This window comes from Scardinius erythrophthalmus (genome assembly GCF_964197995.2).
Source record: "Scardinius erythrophthalmus genome assembly, chromosome: 12".
In the NCBI taxonomy this organism is placed as follows: domain Eukaryota; kingdom Metazoa; phylum Chordata; class Actinopteri; order Cypriniformes; family Leuciscidae; genus Scardinius; species Scardinius erythrophthalmus.
The window spans coordinates 1,394,442-1,414,441 of NC_138232.1; the positions used below are offsets into that span (position 1 = coordinate 1,394,442).

A 20,000-nucleotide genomic window follows, 5' to 3' on the forward strand; every position below is an offset into this window, starting at 1 on the left:
GAATTATGTATGAACGTATGGATCTGTTTACTGGGTTACTGTGATTTTTTGTGGTCACTATAAACTAATAATTCTTCAAAAACAAAAAACGTAAAAAAAAAAATCAGCTTTGAAACTATTTCAAAGACTGTTTTTAGCATTTTTGTCACTTTTAAATTGTAATAAATTTTTTTTATTGTATAACACTTTTGTGGCACTTGCTCTTAGGGCAACTTCAGGTAGATTATATAATTGGATATCGAAATATTTTATTATTTCGCAATATATTTTAACATATCACCCAGCCCTACTTGCCATGTAAACACAAATTATATATCTCAACAAAAAAATTAATGAAAGAAAAAAATACAAGTGCAGAAAAAAGCACACAACAATGAAGGGATTATTTGGGGAAAAAATAGAAGAAAACAAAAACAAATAAATAAATAAAAAATATTGGAAACAAATGGATCATAATTATTACTTAGTACCATAAAATTCCCTAAAAATACATAATATTACATAAAAAAAAATTGACATTGATTTTACTGAAAAAAATTATAATAATTCACTCATATTCCGGGAGGAGTATGAGTGTGGCCCAATATACATTGATTAAAAGTATTGTAAAAATTGTAGAAACAAATGGATCATAATTACATAAATCTTACTTGGTACCAAAAAATTCCTACAAAAATAAATGTTACTATAAAAATATTATGTAAAAAAATAAATACATAATATAAAAAATATATATATTATAAAAATATATTGCATTGATTTCACTGAAATAAAGTAAAGGAAAGAGTGTGACCCTGCAGTGAGTTCAGCACAGCACGTGTTCCTGAGGAACGCTGGAGTTAGCGCTTACTTCTCGCGCAAAGATGCGATCCCTGACGCGCTGGTACTCTTCCTCTCGCTCCTCGATGGATTTACTGCGACGGCCGTCCTGAAGCGGCACACGGATCTGAGCGAAGGAGAGAGCAGGGGATTCAGAAGCACCACAGACACACGACGACAGAGGAACAAGAGCAGAACACAAACCTGATTATCATCCTTATCCATGCTAGCGTCGTCTCGCTTCAGGATGAACTTCTTCTGGAAGTCCATGGTGCGCTCATCTTTAATGTGCTCGGAGAACCTCTGCTCAGGACTGAAACACACACAGATGGGGCGAGAAGTCACGATCAGGGGCCGGTTGCATAAACCGATAAGACTAGTTAGAGTTAGACCACATTATTTTCTTTAAAGGTGCAGTGTGTAATATTCAGGAGGATCTGTTGACAGAAATGCAATATCATATACATATGTTTTCAGTGGTGTATAAAGAGCTTACATAATGAACTTATGTTTTTATTAGCTTAGAATGAGCATTTCTCCCTACACACACCGCGTGTCCGCTTACATCGATGCGTTTCATCACTATGTTGTTCTTCGTGTAAAGAAGCGAGCTAAAGTCAGCGAATAAAACACTGACACAATGATGAACAAGTGACAATAATATTCGCAATATCATCGTTTTACTGAATAATTAAGTAAACATAATTTCTTGATTCATCTTTGAATATCACCCTGTAGCCCAAGACTGGTTGCCCACTGAAGCTAAGCAGGGCTGAGCCTGGTCAGTACCTGGATGGGAGACCTCCTGGGAAAAAACAGGCTGCTGCTGGAAGAAGTGTTAGTTAGGCCAGCAGGGGGTGCTCACCCTGTGGTCTGTGTGGGTCCTAACGCCCCAGTATAGTGACGGGGACACTATACTGCCAAAAGAGCACCGTCCTTCGGATGAGACGTTAAACCGAGGTCCTGACTCTCTGTGGTCATTAAAAATCCCAGGATGCCGTTCGAAAAAGAGTAGGGGTGTAACCCCGGCATCCTGGCCAAATTTGCCCCTTGGCCTCTATCCATCATGGCCTCCTAACCATCCCCATATACTGATTGGCTTCATCACTGTCTCCTCTCCACCAGTAAGCTGGTGTGTGGTGGGCGTTCTGGCGCAATATGGCTGCCGTCGCATCATCCAGGTGGATGCTGCACATCGGTGGTGGTTGAGGAGATTCCCCCCTTCTATGTAAAGCGCTTTGAGGTCTCAGATAAAGCGCTATATAAATGTAACGAATTATTATTTATTATTATCTTTGTAAAGAAACCTCATTGCTAAACTGGCTACTCTCTGCTGTCTCAGACGACGACATCACTTCCTGTCTGCAACCGTAACTTCTGTTGGGTGCAATTCACAACCTCATCACTAGATGCCGCTAAAACTGCGCCTTTAAGACTGTTCATAGCTTTTATAAATCAGTTACATCAAAATATAGATTAGCCTAATTTGATACGGAGGAGTAAGACTGGCTGATCGTGGGTCACGCTAGAACTTTAGACACTGTCTTCACATAATAGTGATGTTTATGCAACCAGCCCCAGGGTTTGACATTAACACACCCAAACACGCCAAATGCGAGTAAAAATCAACTGTGGCGGGAAACACTCTCAAATCACGAGCCAATCTGGCGTGTTATTTATTACGTTTACTCACTTTGCTGGGGAAGTTCGTGTAAGACAAATCAGTGCAGATATAGCGCAAATACTCGTGGGTCCTCATGATGTATTAAATACAGCGTATTGCACAGAATCTGCTCATATCTGGCTCACTCAAACACACACGTCACTACGAAACAAATAACGGAAATCCAAATTTTATAGGCTAATAAAAATATTAATAATATTATATATGTATAGGCTATATAAGCTGTAACGTAGGTAATCTGGTTAATTTCTTTTCTTATTTTTTTGTTTTTTCAAATAATCACACTTTTTTAATAATTTTTCGTTTTGTTCTGGTTCATTTATTTTATTTTTTTGGCTAGTTTTGTTCTGAATGGCCGATAACTTAATTTAGTAGCCAAATTGGCCAGTGAGTGAAAACGTTCATTTCAAACCCTGGTTCCGATCATTCCCGTCGGATCAGAGCGAATCTTACATGCGAGTGTTGCTGGTCTTGTTGATGATGACCGCTTTGCCCGTTTGGTCCACGTTGTGATCCATGCCGAAATAGGCAGCGACTCGATGCAGCAGCATGCGATGATATGAGGTCATTTGAGGGAACTTCTTATACTGATTACTGAAAACATGGATGCAAAATCATCATTAGTACAAAGAAAATACAATGCATTTACCACAGCACCAACACCATTCTGTAATATACTGAGTCGTGCTTAGAGTAAAACAACCACATTACTGCAATGCTCTCAAGCCACCAAAAGGGGGCGACAAATATCAACTACTCAAGTATAAAACACCAACATTTACTATGGAAGGAGAGAAACATGAACATGTATGTATGCCTGTGTGTATGTATGTATGCATGTCATGTGTATGCGTGTGTGTGTGTGTGTGTGTGTGTGTGTGTGTGTGTGCATATGTATGCATGTACTGTGTATGCATGTATATGTGTGTATGTATGCATGTGTGTATGTATGCGCGCATATGTGTGTGCGTGTATGTATGTATGTACTGTGTATGCATGTGCGTGTGTGTGTATATATTTAAAAAAAAAATTATATATATGCATGTATGAAAATATTTAGGGCCCAAGCCCTGAAGGGGCGAAGGCCCTATTGTTTTCGGTAGGATTATTATTAGGGCCCAAGCCCTGAAGGGGCGAAGGCCCTATTGTTTTCGGTAGGATTATTATTATTATTAGGGCCCAAGCCCTGAAAGGGCGAAGGCCCTATTGTTTCCGGTAGGATTATTATTATTATTATTATTATTAGGGCCCAAGCCCTGAAAGGGCGAAGGCCCTATTGTTTCCGGTAGGATTATTATTATTATTATTATTATTAGGGCCCAAGCCCTGAAAGGGCGAAGGCCCTATTGTTTTCGGTAGGATTATTATTATTATTATTATTATTATTATTATTATTATTATTATTTTTTTCTACTTCTCTGGCACTTTTGGGGCCCTTAACATGCTCAAAAACTCTTGAAATTTTGCACACACGTCAGAACCTGCGGCCATCAGGGCCGCACTAAAGCTGGTACCCGGGCGTGGCACGGGGGCTCGACAGCGCCCCCTGGAATTATGTCGGAAAAATTGGTCCATAAATCAAACACGCTTGCATGTAATAATATGAAACTCAGTACACATATAGATCTCATCGGGCCGAACAACTTTCGTGCTCTAAGTTTTACACCAGCCCAACAGGAAGTCGGTTATTATACGTTGTTTGGAAAATGCATACAATGGAATGTGAAATACTCCTCCTAGGGAATTCATCCGATCGCCACCAAACTAGGTGTGAATGAAGTCAAGACATTGAGGATGCTAAATTGCGAACGGATTTTTGATATCTCGAACGGTTTGGCCATGGCGAGGAAACGAATTTATGGCGAATAATGGGACACAGGAAGTGTGTTATAACTTCTGCATACATTAACTGATCTTGATGAAACTTCAGCAGTGTGTTCGTTGTAAGAGGCCGATCACACTGATGTGACTATTGTGAGTCTAAGTTATAGCGCCACCAACTGGCAGCAGGAAGTGTGTCACTTTCAAAATAATTTGAAATCACCCTCTTATTTTTACCCGATTTGCTTCAAACTTTATGTGTATAATGTAGACACACTGCAGATGTAGACCTGCGAAAGGATGATTGATATCTTAGATACTGTTGCCGTGGCAACGCTTCAAAATTTAATATTCTTTTTTGATGCTTTTGAGACTCTTAGCATGCTTGAAATTGGATGAAACTCGATAGAAACATAACACTTATTAGCCAGTAGACATGTGAAAAGTTTCAGAAAGGGGTGTGGCAGGGGGGATCAACAGCGCCCCCTTGAACGGGGTTTGAAAACTTGGTCCATATATCAAACACGCTTGCATGAAATAATATGAAACTCGGTACACATATAGATCTCATCGGGCCGAACAACTTTCCCTCTGTCAAGTTTCACGCCAGCCCAACAGGAAGTCGGCTATTATGGGTTGTTTGGAAAACGCTTGCTGTGGAATGTGAAGTACTCCTCCTAGAAAATTCACCGTGTCCCCTCCAAACTCGGTGTGCATGTAGTCAAGACTTTGAGGATGCTAAATTGCGGACGGATTTTTGATATCTCGAACGGTAAGGCCGTGGCGAGGAATCGAATTTATGGCGAGAAAAGAGAAACACGGAAGTGGAATAACTTCTGCATACATTAACTGATCTTGATGAAACTTCAGCAGTGTGTTCGTGGTAAGAGGCCGATCAGATGGATGTAGCTATTGTGAGTCAAAGTTATAGCGCCACCAACTGGCAGCAGGAAGTGTGTCACTTTCAACATGCTTTTGAAAAAAGTGGGGGGGTTAGTTTTAACTACAGTAAAGAAAAAATAGTTTGTATATTGTTCTCATCAAGCCGGACAACTTTCTAATTTATATTCAATAGCTCTGGCCATCAGGCAGTCAGATATTTTGGTCTGAATGTGAATTTTTTTTGCAAAATCAGCCTCTGAATTTTTAGCCACTCCTCTTAAACTATTTATTTTATTCGTACCAAACTTTTTCAACATGATGAAACTACATTAAATATGCTAAATTGTGAATGGATAATAAATATCTCAAACGGTTTTGCAATGGCGAGGGATTAAATAATGTCCAAAAAGGAAACACTAAAAATCTTCTAAAAATGTAATTACCATTTATTTCTATATAAAAGTATACAAATATCACAACTAAACCCATTTTATTCTGTTTTTGCAATTCAAGAAGAATGAAAAAGTTAAAACAGGCTATTTAGTGCTATTTGGTTCAACAAAAAAGCAAACATAGGGCTATACTGCCCTCTTGTGTCCAAAAGGACATCAGAATAGTATATAAAACTTTTTACCAGGTAGGCCAATATTGTATTTAAATATACATTTATTAGGTATGTGTCTGAGGATATTTTCCCACCGGTTAATCGACGTGTGACACGAGTGGGTGCTTTTAAATCGCTAATATAATAGTGTATGAAAAATAATGATAATGTTGCACACACAAATCACACACATGTGGGAAAGAATGATGCTCTTAAACAACACTAAACCGCCATTAGGTGTTGCCAGGCATCCATCTTAATAAGCGAGTCATTGATTCATTCGTTCAAACGATTTGTTCGAATGAGTCGATCATGATTAAGACAGATGTTTATGGATTGATCATTCAATCTTTGAGTCAACCGATTCGTTAAAAATGCTGAATCGTTCAGTTATGAGAAAACACGTGATGCGTGATGGTTCTGCCGTGATCTTTGTTTAACTATTTTCGCTGCTGAAACAGAACAAAAACAGTCAACATTGCATCTAAAATGTAAGTGACTTAATTGTAACTGTTTATTAACCTGTTGTATGAAATCTAGGGGTGGGAGAAAAAATTTATTCTTAGATGCATCGCGATGCGGACGTGGACGATTCTGAATCGATTCACAAATGTCAAAAAATCGATTCTCTAAAAAATATTTTTCTAATAACGTAATTTTGATGGAAGGCAAAAGGCGGAACTCTAAGCGGACGTGCGTGCAGTCTGTGGCGCGCACATAACAGAGAAGTTTCTTCTGCTCACCAAGGCTGCATTTATTTGATTAAAAATACAAACAAAAACAGTAATATTGTAAAATATTATTCCAATTTAAAACAGCTGCTTTCTATTTGAATATATTTTAAACTGTTATTTATTCCTGTGATCAAAGCTGAGTTTTTAGCATCATTACTCCAGTCGTCACTGTCACATGATCCTTCAGAAATTATTCTATTATGATGATTGATACTCAAGAAACGTTCATTATTATTTTAAATGTCGAAAACAGTTGTGTACAGTCTTTGATGAATAGAAAGTTCAAAAGAACAGCATTTATCTGAAATCTAAAGCTTTTGTAACGTTAAACACTACCGCTCAAAAGTTTTGGGTTAGTAATAATTAAAATTTTATTTTTTGGGGAAATAAATAAAATAAATCAGTACTTTTATTTATGAAGGATGAGTTAAACTGATCAACAGTTACAGTAAAGACATTTATAATGTTAAAAATATATATATTTGAAATATATGCTGTTCTTTTGAACTTTACATTCATCAAAGCATTTTGAAAAAAAAAAATCTGTACACAACTGTTTTCAACATTGAAAATAATAATGAATATTTATTGAGCATCAATCATCATATTAGTATGATTTCTGAAGGATCATGTGACACTGAAGACTGGAGTAATGATGCTGAAAACTCAACTTTGATCACAGAAATGAATTACTATGTAAAATATTTAAAAATTGAAAACAGCTGTTTTAAATTGGAATTATATTTCACAATATTACTGTTTTTGTTTGTATTTTTAATCAATAAATGCAGCCTTGGTGAGCAGAAGAGACTTCTCCTAAAAACATTAAAAATCTTACTGACCCCAAACCTTTGAACAATAATATATATATATATATACACACATATATATGTATGTGTGTGTGTGTGTGTGTGTGTGTGTGTGTGTGTGTGTGTATGTATGTATGTATGTATGTATGTATGTATGTATGTATGTATGTATGTATGTATGTATGTATGTATGTATGTATATATATATATATATATATATATATATATATATATATATATATATATATATATATATATAAATATAGCTGCGAGCAGCGATGGAGGGCCAAAGCCGGCGGTACCGCCACCCCGGTGCCTTTAGGTAACTAAAGGCACCGGGGTTGCGGTGCCACCGGCTTGGGCCCGTAATCGCTGCTCGCAGCTATATTTATTATTATTATTATTTTGTCAACCTTTCGGCCACTTTTGGGGCCCTTAACATGCTCGAAAACTCTTGAAATTTTGCACACAGGTCAGAACCCGCGGCCATCAGGGCCGGACTGAAGCTGGTACCCGGGCGTGGCAGGGGGGCTCGACAGCGCCCCCTGGAACGGGATCCGAACACTTGTCCATAAATCAGACACGCTTGCATGTAATAATATGAAACTTGGTACACATATAGATCTCATCGGGCCGAACAACTTTTGTGCTCTAAGTTTTACGCCAGCCCAACAGGAAGTCGGCTATTTAGGGTTGTTTGGAAACGCATGCTGTGGAATTTAATGTACTCCTCCTAGGGAATTCATCGATTCGCCTCCAAACTCGGTGTGCATGAAGTCAAGACATTGAGGATGCTAAATTGCGGACGGATTTTTGATATCTCGAACGGTTTGGCCGTGGCGAGGAAACGAATTTATGGCGAAAAAATGAAACAGGAAGTGTGTTATAACTTCTGCATACATTAACTGATCTTGATGAAACTTCAGCAGTGTGTTCGTTGTAAGAGGCCGACCGCACAGATGTGACTATTGTGAGTCAAAGTTATAGCGCCACCAACAGGCAGCAGGAAGTACATCACTATTAAAATGCTTTGAAATCACTGTCTTATTTTTACCAGATTTGCTTCAAACTTTATGTGTACAATGTAGACACACGGCAGATGTAAACCTGTGAAAGGATTATTGATATCTTAGATACTGTTGCCGTGGCAACGCATCAAACTTTAATATTCTTTTTTTATGCTTTTGAGACTCTTAACATACTTGAAATTGCATGAAACTCGACAGACACATCACATTTATTATCCAGTAGACATGTGCAAAGTTTCAGAAACGGGCGTGGTGAGGGGCTCAGTAGCGCCACCTTTAGTCATAAGTGGGGGGGTTAGTTTTATCAACAGCAACAAAACTTGGTATGTGTATTGTTCTCATCAAGACGGACAACTTTCTAATTTACATGAACCATCTCTGACCAACAGGAAGAGAGATATTTTGGTTTGAATGTGGATTTTCTGAAGAATTTTCTCTCCCTCTCTCTGTGTCTGTGTGTGTGTGAGGGGAGGGGGGGGGGGTTTGACTATTGCTTTTATATTGTTAATCAAGGTTTCAGGGGCTTTTGGGGTCCTTAACGTGCTCAAAAACTCTTGAAACTTTGCACACAGGTCAGAACCCACGGCCATCAGGGCCGGGCTGAAGCTGGTACCCGGGCGTGGCAGGGGGGCTCAACAGCGCCCCCTTGAACGGGGTTCTAAAACTTGATCCATATATCAAACACGCTCGCATGAATTAATATGAAACTCGGTACACATATAGATCTCATCGGGCCGAACAACTTTACCCCGGTCAAGTTTTACGCCAGCCCAACAGGAAGTCGGCTATTATGGGTTGTTTGGAAAACGCTTGCTGTGGAATGTGAAATACTCCTCCTAGAAAATTCACCGTGTCCCCTTCAAACTCGGTGTGCATGTAGTCAAGACATTGAGGATGCTAAATTGCGGACGGATTTTTGATATCTCGAACGGTTTGGCTGTGGCGAGGAATCGAATTTATGGCGAGAAAAGAGAAACACGGAAGTGGAATAACTTCTGCATACATTAACTGATCTTGATGAAACTTCAGCAGTGTGTTCGTGGTAAGAGGCCGATCAGATGGATGTAGCTATTGTGAGTCAAAGTTATAGCGCCACCAACTGGCAGCAGGAAGTGTGTCACTTTCAACATGCTTTTGACAAAAGTGGGGGGGGTTAGTTTTAACTACAGTAAAGAAAAAATAGTTTGTATATTGTTCTCATCAAGCCGGACAACTTTCTAATTTACATTCAATAGCTCTGGCCATCAGGAAGTCAGATATTTTGGTCTGAATGTGGATTTTTTTGCAAAATCAGCCTCTGAATTTTTAGCCACTCCTCTTAAACTATTTATTTTATTCGTACCAAACTTTTTCAACATGATGAAACTACATTAAATATGCTCAATTGTGAATGGATAATAAATATCTCAAACGGTTTTGCTATGGCGAGGGATTAAATAATGTCCAAAAAGGAAACACTAAAAATCTTCTAAAAATGTAATTATATACCATTTATTTCTATATAAAAGTATACAAATATCACAATTAAACCCATTTTATTCTGTTTTTGCAATTCAAGAAGAATGAAAAAGTTAAAACAGGCTATTTAGTGCTATTTGGTTCAACAAAAAAGCAAACATAGGGCTATACTGCCCTCTTGTGTCCAAAAGGACATCAAAATAGTATATAAAACTTTTTACCAGGTAGGCCAATATTGTATTTAAATATACATGTATTAGGTATGTGTCTGAGGATATTTTCCCACCGGTTAATCGACGTGTGACACGAGTGGGTGCTTTTAAATCGCTAATATAATAGTGTAAGAAAAATAATGATAATGTTGCACACACAAATCACACACATGTGGGAAAGAATGATGCTTTTAAACAACACTAAACCGCCATTAGGTGTTGCCAGGCATCCATCTTAATAAGCGAGTCATTGATTCATTTGTTCAAACGATTTGTTCGAATGAGTCGATCATGATTAAGACAGATGTTTATGGATTGATCATTCAATCTTTGAGTCAACCGATTCGTTAAAAATGCTGAATCGTTCAGTTATGAGAAAACACGTGATGCGTGATGGTTCTGCCGTGATCTTTGTTTAACTATTTTCGCTGCTGAAACAGAACAAAAACAGTCAACATTGCATCTAAAATGTAAGTGACTTAATTGTAACTGTTTATTAACCTGTTGTATGAAATCTAGGGGTGGGAGAAAAAATTTATTCTTAGATGCATCGCGATGCGGACGTGGACGATTCTGAATCGATTCACAAATGTCAAAAAATCGATTCTCTAAAAAAATATTTTTCTGATAACGTAATATTGACGGAAGGCAAAAGGCGGAACTCTAAGCGGACGTGCGTGCAGTCTGTGGCGCGCACATAACAGAGAAGTTTCTTCTGCTCACCAAGGCTGCATTTATTTGATTAAAAATACAAACAAAAACAGTAATATTGTAAAATATTATTCCAATTTAAAACAGCTGCTTTCTATTTTAATATATTTTAAACTGTTATTTATTCCTGTGATCAAAGCTGAGTTTTCAGCATCATTACTCCAGTCGTCACTGTCACATGATCCTTCAGAAATTATTCTAATATGATGATTGATACTCAAGAAACATTCATTATTATTTTAAATGTCGAAAACAGTTGTGTACAGTCTTTGATGAATAGAAAGTTCAAAAGAACAGCATTTATCTGAAATCTAAAGCTTTTGTAACGTTAAACACTACCGCTCAAAAGTTTTGGGTTAGTAATAATTAAAATTGTATTTTTTGGGGAAATAAATAAAATAAATCAGTACTTTTATTTATGAAGGATGAGTTAAACTGATCAACAGTTACAGTAAAGACATTTATAATGTTAAAAATATATATATTTGAAATATATGCTGTTCTTTTGAACTTTACATTCATCAAAGCATTTTGAAAAAAAAAAAATCTGTACACAACTGTTTTCAACATTGAAAATAATAATGAATATTTATTGAGCATCAATCATCATATTAGTATGATTTCTGAAGGATCATGTGACACTGAAGACTGGAGTAATGATGCTGAAAACTCAACTTTGATCACAGAAATGAATTAATATGTAAAATATTTAAAAATTGAAAACAGCTGTTTTAAATTGGAATAATATTTCACAATATTACTGTTTTTGTTTGTATTTTTAATCAATAAATGCAGCCTTGGTGAGCAGAAGAGACTTCTCCTAAAAACATTAAAAATCTTACTGACCCCAAACTTTTGAACAATAATATATATATATATAAATATAGCTGCGAGCAGCGATGGAGGGCCAAAGCCGGCGGTACCGCCACCCCGGTGCCTTTAGGTAACTAAAGGCACCAGGGTTGCGGTGCCACCGGCTTGGGCCCGTAATCGCTGCTCGCAGCTATATTTATTATTATTATTATTTTGTCAACCTTTCAGGCACTTTTGGGGCCCTTAACATGCTCGAAAACTCTTGAAATTTTGCACACAGGTCAGAACCCGCGGCCATCAGGGCCGGACTGAAGCTGGTACCCGGGCGTGGCAGGGGGGCTCGACAGCGCCCCCTGGAACGGGATCCGAACACTTGTCCATAAATCAGACACGCTTGCATGTAATAATATGAAACTCAGTACACATATAGACCTCATCGGGCCGAACAACTTTCGTGCTCTAAGTTTTACGCCAGCCAAACAGGAAGTTGGCTATTTAGCGTTGTTTGGAAACGCATGCTGTGGAATTTAATGTACTCCTCCTAGGGAATTCATCGATTCGCCTCCAAACTCGGTGTGCATGAAGTCAAGACATTGAGGATGCTAAATTGCGGACGGATTTTTGATATCTCGAACGGTTTGGCCGTGGCGAGGAAACAAATTTATGGCGAAAAAATGAAACAGGAAGTGTGTTATAACTTCTGCATACATTAACTGATCTTGATGAAACTTCAGCAGTGTGTTCGTTGTAAGAGGCCGATCACATGGATGTGACTATTGTGAGTCAAAGTTATAGCGCCACCAACAGGCAGCAGGAAGTACATCACTTTCAAAATGCTTTGAAATCACTATCTTATTTTTACCCGATTTGCTTCAAACTTTATGTGTACAATATAGACACACGGCAGATGTAAACCTGTGAAAGGATTATTGATATCTTAGATACTGTTGCCGTAGCAACGCATCAAACTTTAATATTATTTTTTGATGCTTTTGAGACTCTTAACATACTTGAAATTGCATGAAACTCAACAGACACATCACATTTATTAGCCCGTAGACATGTGCAAAGTTTCAGAAACGGGCGTGGTGGAATGGCTCAGTAGCGCCACCTTTAGTCAAAAATGGGGGCTTAGTTTTTCCTAGAATCACAAAACTTGGTATGTGTATTGTTCTCATCAAGACGGACAACTTTCTAATTTACATGAACCATCTCCGACCAACAGGAAGAGAGATATTTTGGTTTGAAAGTGGATTTTCTGAAGAATTTTCTCTCCCTCTCTCTGTGTCTGTGTGTGTGTGAGGGGGGGGGGGGGGGTTTGACTATTGCTTTTATATTGTTAATCAAGGTTTCAGGGGCTTTTGGGGTCCTTAACGTGCTCAAAAACTCTTGAAACTTTGCACACAGGTCAGAACCCACGGCCATCAGGGCCGGGCTGAAGCTGGTACCCGGGCGTGGCAGGGGGGCTCAACAGCGCCCCCTTGAACGGGGTTCTAAAACTTGATCCATATATCAAACACGCTCGCATGAATTAATATGAAACTCGGTACACATATAGATCTCATCGGGCCGAACAACTTTACCCCGGTCAAGTTTTACGCCAGCCCAACAGGAAGTCGGCTATTATGGGTTGTTTGGAAAACGCTTGCTGTGGAATGTGAAATACTCCTCCTAGAAAATTCACTGTGTCCACTTCAAACTCGGTGTGCATGTAGTCAAGACATTGAGGATGCTAAATTGCGGACGGATTTTTGATATCTCGAACGGTTTGGCTGTGGCGAGGAATCGAATTTATGGCGAGAAAAGAGAAACACGGAAGTGGAATAACTTCTGCATACATTAACCCCTTACCTCTCACCCCCAATTTTGGCAAGGGCTGCATACATGACATACCCAAAATAAAAAGGTTGCTGCTCATAAGTCATTCTGAATAGACACATAACCAACATATATTTAGAAAGCCAACCCTTGAGAGTTTACAGTTCAAGACTCAAAATTAACCAGACTGTTATTAATATTGAGATATATAAGCTCAAACATAAAACAAAAACAACAAATATTAAAAATATATTTATTAAATATATAAACATATTATGTGAATTTAGGATAGCAACTTATAACCACAACTAAAGTGTAGCCACAACTGTGGTCATGCTTCATTTCAAGTCTGAGAATGATATCTCTAAAATTATGCATTTTATGAAGCCTATTGTGAGACCATGTCAGGGGAGAATTCTCAGAGAAAGCAAACAAGTTTCTCAACAAATAGTTTATTGCACTCTAAACACCTATTTACTGTCTCTGACTATGTCTGGCAAAGATAACTGGCCCCATTCATGTTCTTTTCATTTAAATCGACCAAGCTTTCACACCTGTGATGGTCTTCATCATTCTTTTATTCTTATTCTTTTGTTTGAATGCAGCCATTATAGCCTTTCTTCTAGCATAATGCTTAGCCATTGACACATAATGTGTAACCCTCATAGACTATAATCCACCTATTAACTTAAGCCTTGTCAGAGAACAAACAACTAAAAAATATTCTTGGAACTTTTAAATGCGAATTATTTTTAAAAAATGATTGTATGGAATAGACAGCTCCTGCAGCAGGTGCATTAGCACAACAGTTAGCCTCAAGCTACATGACACAATTTAATTTATTAATATTACACTTTTATTTAAAGCTCACTTTAAAACACCATCGAGTGTTTGTATTATATTCCGGTCGCGGTTTATGATGGTTTTAAGTCAGAAAACGAATGTGAAATGTTATTTTTAGCATTTTATATGAAGCTATGGGCTATGCTTATCCTTACCTTTATTTTTTATTCATATAAAAATACCCCAAATCGCACGAAAATAACACACAAAACACACATACTTAAATCGTGCATTTATTAGAACTTGTTTCGGTGAAGAAATGTCACGTTCGCTTTGTTTATCATGAATGTGCTGAATCAGGAAGTATACACAGGACGCGTCATGCAGAAGAGGTCACGTTGAATCACATGATGGTGATTGACAGATGGACAGCCGAATCATATTTCTTCGAGGTCATGTCTGTCTCAAATCAGGAAGAGGAGATACACAGCAAGCTCCGTGCGCTGTTTCAGCTGTTTATATGGTATTATTCAGTGAAAAATGAATAGGAATTGTATTCTGCATTGTCGAAATATTTTACTAACATATGATAATTAATCAATATTTCTCCAAATATGCGCACCATTGTAATAATTGCCCTGACGGATTCTGTTTATTATATGTATTTGAGCACAAATAAACTGGAGAAGACGCGAATGGATGTTGTGTGAGTGATTAATTCTATTCAAAATAACGATCGTTACAGATGAATTATTTTGCACTCCTGTCATAAATTAAAAAATTAATGTCACTGCAAACCAGTTTAATCATAAACAGTGGTCAAATATCGAAGCTGGAGTCTTGAACCTTCCATATGATGCTGATTTTGTCCAGATCAAGTAAGAGTGTGATGTTTTAAAATAGTAATGCATTTTGAACAACAAATAGTTGGGATCACTGGTGATCCCTGCCAGGCAAGGGGTTAACTGATCTTGATGAAACTTCAGCAGTGTGTTCGTGGTAAGAGGCCGATCAGATGGATGTAGCTATTGTGAGTCAAAGTTATAGCGCCACCAACTGGCAGCAGGAAGTGTGTCACTTTCAACATGCTTTTGACAAAAGTGGGGGGGTTAGTTTTAACTACAGTAAAGAAAAAATAGTTTGTATATTGTTCTCATCAAGCCGGACAACTTTCTAATTTACATTCAATAGCTCTGGCCATCAGGAAGTCAGATATTTTGGTCTGAATGTGGATTTTTTTGCAAAATCAGCCTCTGAATTTTTAGCCACTCCTCTAAAACTATTTATTTTATTCGTACCAAACTTTTTCAACATGATGAAACTACATTAAATATGCTAAATTGTGAATGGATAATAAATATCTCAAACGGTTTTGCTATGGCGAGGGATTAAATAATGTCCAAAAAGGAAACACTAAAAATCTTCTAAAAATGTAATTATATACCATTTATTTCTATATAAAAGTATACAAATATCACAACTAAACCCATTTTATTCTGTTTTTGCAATTCAAGAAGAATGAAAAAGTTAAAACAGGCTATTTAGTGCTATTTGGTTCAACAAAAAAGCAAACATAGGGCTATACTGCCCTCTTGTGTCCAAAAGGACATCAAAATAGTATATAAAACTTTTTACCAGGTAGGCCAATATTGTATTTAAATATACATTTATTAGGTATGTGTCTGAGGATATTTTCCCACCGGTTAATCGACGTGTGACACGAGTGGGTGCTTTTAAATCGCTAATATAATAGTGTAAGAAAAATAATGATAATGTTGCACACACAAATCACACACATGTGGGAAAGAATGATGCTTTTAAACAACACTAAACCGCCATTAGGTGTTGCCAGGCATCCATCTTAATAAGCGAGTCATTGATTCATTCGTTCAAACGATTTGTTCGAATGAGTCGATCATGATTAAGACAGATGTTTATGGATTGATCATTCAATCTTTGAGTCAACCGATTCGTTAAAAATGCTGAATCGTTCAGTTATGAGAAAACACGTGATGCGTGATGGTTCTGCCGTGATCTTTGTTTAACTATTTTCGCTGCTGAAACAGAACAAAAACAGTCAACATTGCATCTAAAATGTAAGTGACTTAATTGTAACTGTTTATTAACCTGTTGTATGAAATCTAGGGGTGGGAGAAAAAATGTATTCTTAGATGCATCGCGATGCGGACGTGGACGATTCTGAATCGATTCACAAATGTCAAAAAATCGATTCTCTAAAAAAATATTTTTCTAATAACGTAATATTGACGGAAGGCAAAAGGCGGAACTCTAAGCGGACGTGCGTGCAGTCTGTGGCGCGCACATAACAGAGAAGTTTCTTCTGCTCACCAAGGCTGCATTTATTTGATTAAAAATACAAACAAAAACAGTAATATTGTAAAATATTATTCCAATTTAAAACAGCTGCTTTCTATTTTAATATATTTTAAACTGTTATTTATTCCTGTGATCAAAGCTGAGTTTTCAGCATCATTACTCCAGTCGTCACTGTCACATGATCCTTCAGAAATTATTCTAATATGATGATTGATACTCAAGAAACATTCATTATTATTTTAAATGTCGAAAACAGTTGTGTACAGTCTTTGATGAATAGAAAGTTCAAAAGAACAGCATTTATCTGAAATCTAAAGCTTTATTTTTTGGGGAAATAAATAAAATAAATCAGTACTTTTATTTATGAAGGATGAATTAAACTGATCAACAGTTACAGTAAAGACATTTATAATGTTAAAAATATATATATTTGAAATATATGCTGTTCTTTTGAACTTTACATTCATCAAAGCATTTTGAAAAAAAAAATCTGTACACAACTGTTTTCAACATTGAAAATAATAATGAATATTTATTGAGCATCAATCATCATATTAGTATGATTTCTGAAGGATCATGTGACACTGAAGACTGGAGTAATGATGCTGAAAACTCAACTTTGATCACAGAAATGAATTACTATGTAAAATATTTAAAAATTGAAAACAGCTGTTTTAAATTGGAATAATATTTCACAATATTACTGTTTTTGTTTGTATTTTTAATCAATAAATGCAGCCTTGGTGAGCAGAAGAGACTTCTCCTAAAAACATTAAAAATCTTACTGACCCCAAACTTTTGAACAATAATATATATATATATATAAATATAGATGCGAGCAGCGATGGAGGGCCAAAGCCGGCGGTACCGCCACCCCGGTGCCTTTAGGTAACTAAAGGCACCGGGGTTGCGGTGCCACCGGCTTGGGCCCGTAATCGCTGCTCGCAGCTATATTTAGAATTTTTTTTTCTGCTTAACATTGATTGTGAAAACCATAAACTATTATTCAAAAATTTAGGGTACTTAAAAAAAAGAGCAAGGACATTAAATTGATCAAAAGTGACAGTAATAACATTTATAATGTTACAAAAGGTCCCATATCAAATAAATGCTATTATATATAAAAATGTACATAATGTAATAAATTTTATTGCACATATATATATATATATAGACTTACTTCTCATCATTTATGAACTCCAGTATATCCTGTTCCAGCTTAAGCAGCATCATTCTGTCTCTAAAAGAGTTAAAAAAAAATAATTTTAGACATAAAACTGATCCAGAAAAACAAAAAAACGAATCAAATGGAGGCCGACGCTGCATTCAGATTCATATACTTCACTATGTGCTTTTCTGATGAAGTATACAAATGTAAATACAAACTTTTGAATATGCAATATTAACACATATAACGGGTCATAGAATTAAAACTAATCTAGATGCTACTGACCTCTTAATCACATAATACTCATGCAAACATTAGCAAATAATCTCAGTCATTACCTAAAAATGCATAACTCATTTCAAATAACTCATAATAACATTTCGGTTCATACACTGAAAATCCAAACATATTTTCAACAATTTTATTAATGAAAACGAAGCTGTGGATAAATTGGAAAACACAGTTGTAGTCTGGACTGTCAAAACTGAGGCATTTAAAAAAGATGACGTAAGTTTAGTCATGTTTAGTGTTTTCAGGCGTTTTCCAAAAGTTTCTCATCCATACTGAAGCGCCTGAAACCGCTAGTGTGGACGGAGAGCGTTTTCAAATGTTATCCGGATTGATGTAGACATAGCCTGAGGCGGACAAAGGAAACCCCGAGTGTAACCAGAGACGAGGGCCGAGGATGAGTCTGATGTCACTGTTGTGTCTAGAGCGAGGCCTGTTGTACCTGGGGTTGTTTTTCAGTGTGTTCACCAGGAACTCGTGCACATCAATCCCTGTGGAATCAGTGTATTCCTGACTGGAGTCTGGAAGAGAACGGGAAACAACGGATCAATGTGAACGTCACCACTAAAACATGAAGGCTCAATCACTGAAGCAGCTCATCTAGAAATGACAGGGTGCCAACAATTATGGCCAGACTGTTTTGGAGAAAAACATTTATTTCATAATGTGATTTACCCCCCAATTTCAATTCTTTTACTTCAATGAAAGGTTCGATTTTTGCGAATTTTTTGAATGAAAGATCAAAAGGATAAACAATGCAGATTTATTTTTTACAGCCATTTTTTATCATATTTATCAGGGGTGCCATCAATTTTGACCACCACTGTATATATATATATATATATATAAATATATATATATATATATATATATATAAACATTTAAATTAATATTTATAAAAAAAAAAAATTTATTTGCAGCAACTGTTCTGAATGTTATTTATATCTTTAGATTGAATAGTGACAGCAGGAAGTGTGTTATTACCGCGCGAGAGCATCTTGCGTGGAGTTTTATCCTTCTTTTCCCTCTCCTCATTCTCGTACTCGTCTTTTGAGGATTTCTCCTCCTCTTTATCGGATGGACAGCTGATGTGAAGCTGAATGATGTCCTTCATGGGTGCAGGTGGATTGAATAAACAAAAAACATGAATATCAATGAACACTAAATATTCATGCGTATATATATATATATATAGTGTGCATATAAATTTTAATGGCAATATCTTAATGGTGTCCGTTTGAACTGTTTGCAACGGATCATGAAACATCACAGAATCAATTCTAGTGAGATCTTGTACAGATTTATTCGGTACCGTACCGACTGTGACATCACATCACCTGTGATCATGTGACATCAGGTCACCTGTGATCATGTGACATTACCTGTGATTCTGGAGGACCGTCGGTTGAAAACGGACCTGATGATTCTTCACACACTGCTAGACTCCTCACCAGCTTAAGCTTTGCATTCGACTGAGACAGAGACACAGGACAAAGACAGATCAGCAAAAGACATTAGCAAATAATTCAAATCTCATACCAGGGAGATGCATTATGGGAATGAACAAGGTGAAGATTGTGCTGCCACTGGTGCTGTCCATTAAAGGGTAACTCGCCAAAATGCAACCTAGGCTCTTTTTGTGAATCTCCCCGAGGCAAACTTTGGTTTAAAAGCATAATTAGAATGGAAACTCCACTTTAAAGTTTGACCGTATTTTCGTTTTAGGTTAAAATGCTTTGTGAATGGGAGTGAATGGGGCACTATTATGATAACATCAAAAATTGCTATTTTTAAAACACTAAGAAGGCTCGACACAACATGAAACTGTGCTGGAAGTATCACCAGGGGCTCTACACATGAACTCCAGCACTGAGAACAGTGTTTGTGTACACAGAGTTTACTAAAAAGAAAGATTTTGAACAACTCACTGTTGCTCAAAAGAAGAAACGAAAAGTTTGCCTCGGGCAGATTAACAAAACGACCCTAGGTTGCATTTTGGCCAGAGTTACCCTTTAAAGGAGAACTCCGGTC

General features: G+C 37.0%; 1 protein-coding gene across 1 annotated transcript in view; it reads right to left on the bottom strand.

Moving 5' to 3' along the window:
* Window positions 1–20,000, bottom strand: part of r3hdm2 (R3H domain containing 2) — a 91,926-nt gene that overhangs the window by 30,307 nt on the left and 41,619 nt on the right. Inside the window, 7 exon segments of the mRNA XM_081381576.1 lie at window positions 851–946; window positions 1,024–1,132; window positions 2,957–3,097; window positions 17,694–17,753; window positions 18,412–18,490; window positions 18,954–19,077; window positions 19,352–19,441. Coding sequence (XP_081237702.1) covers window positions 851–946; window positions 1,024–1,132; window positions 2,957–3,097; window positions 17,694–17,753; window positions 18,412–18,490; window positions 18,954–19,077; window positions 19,352–19,441 — 699 coding nt within the window.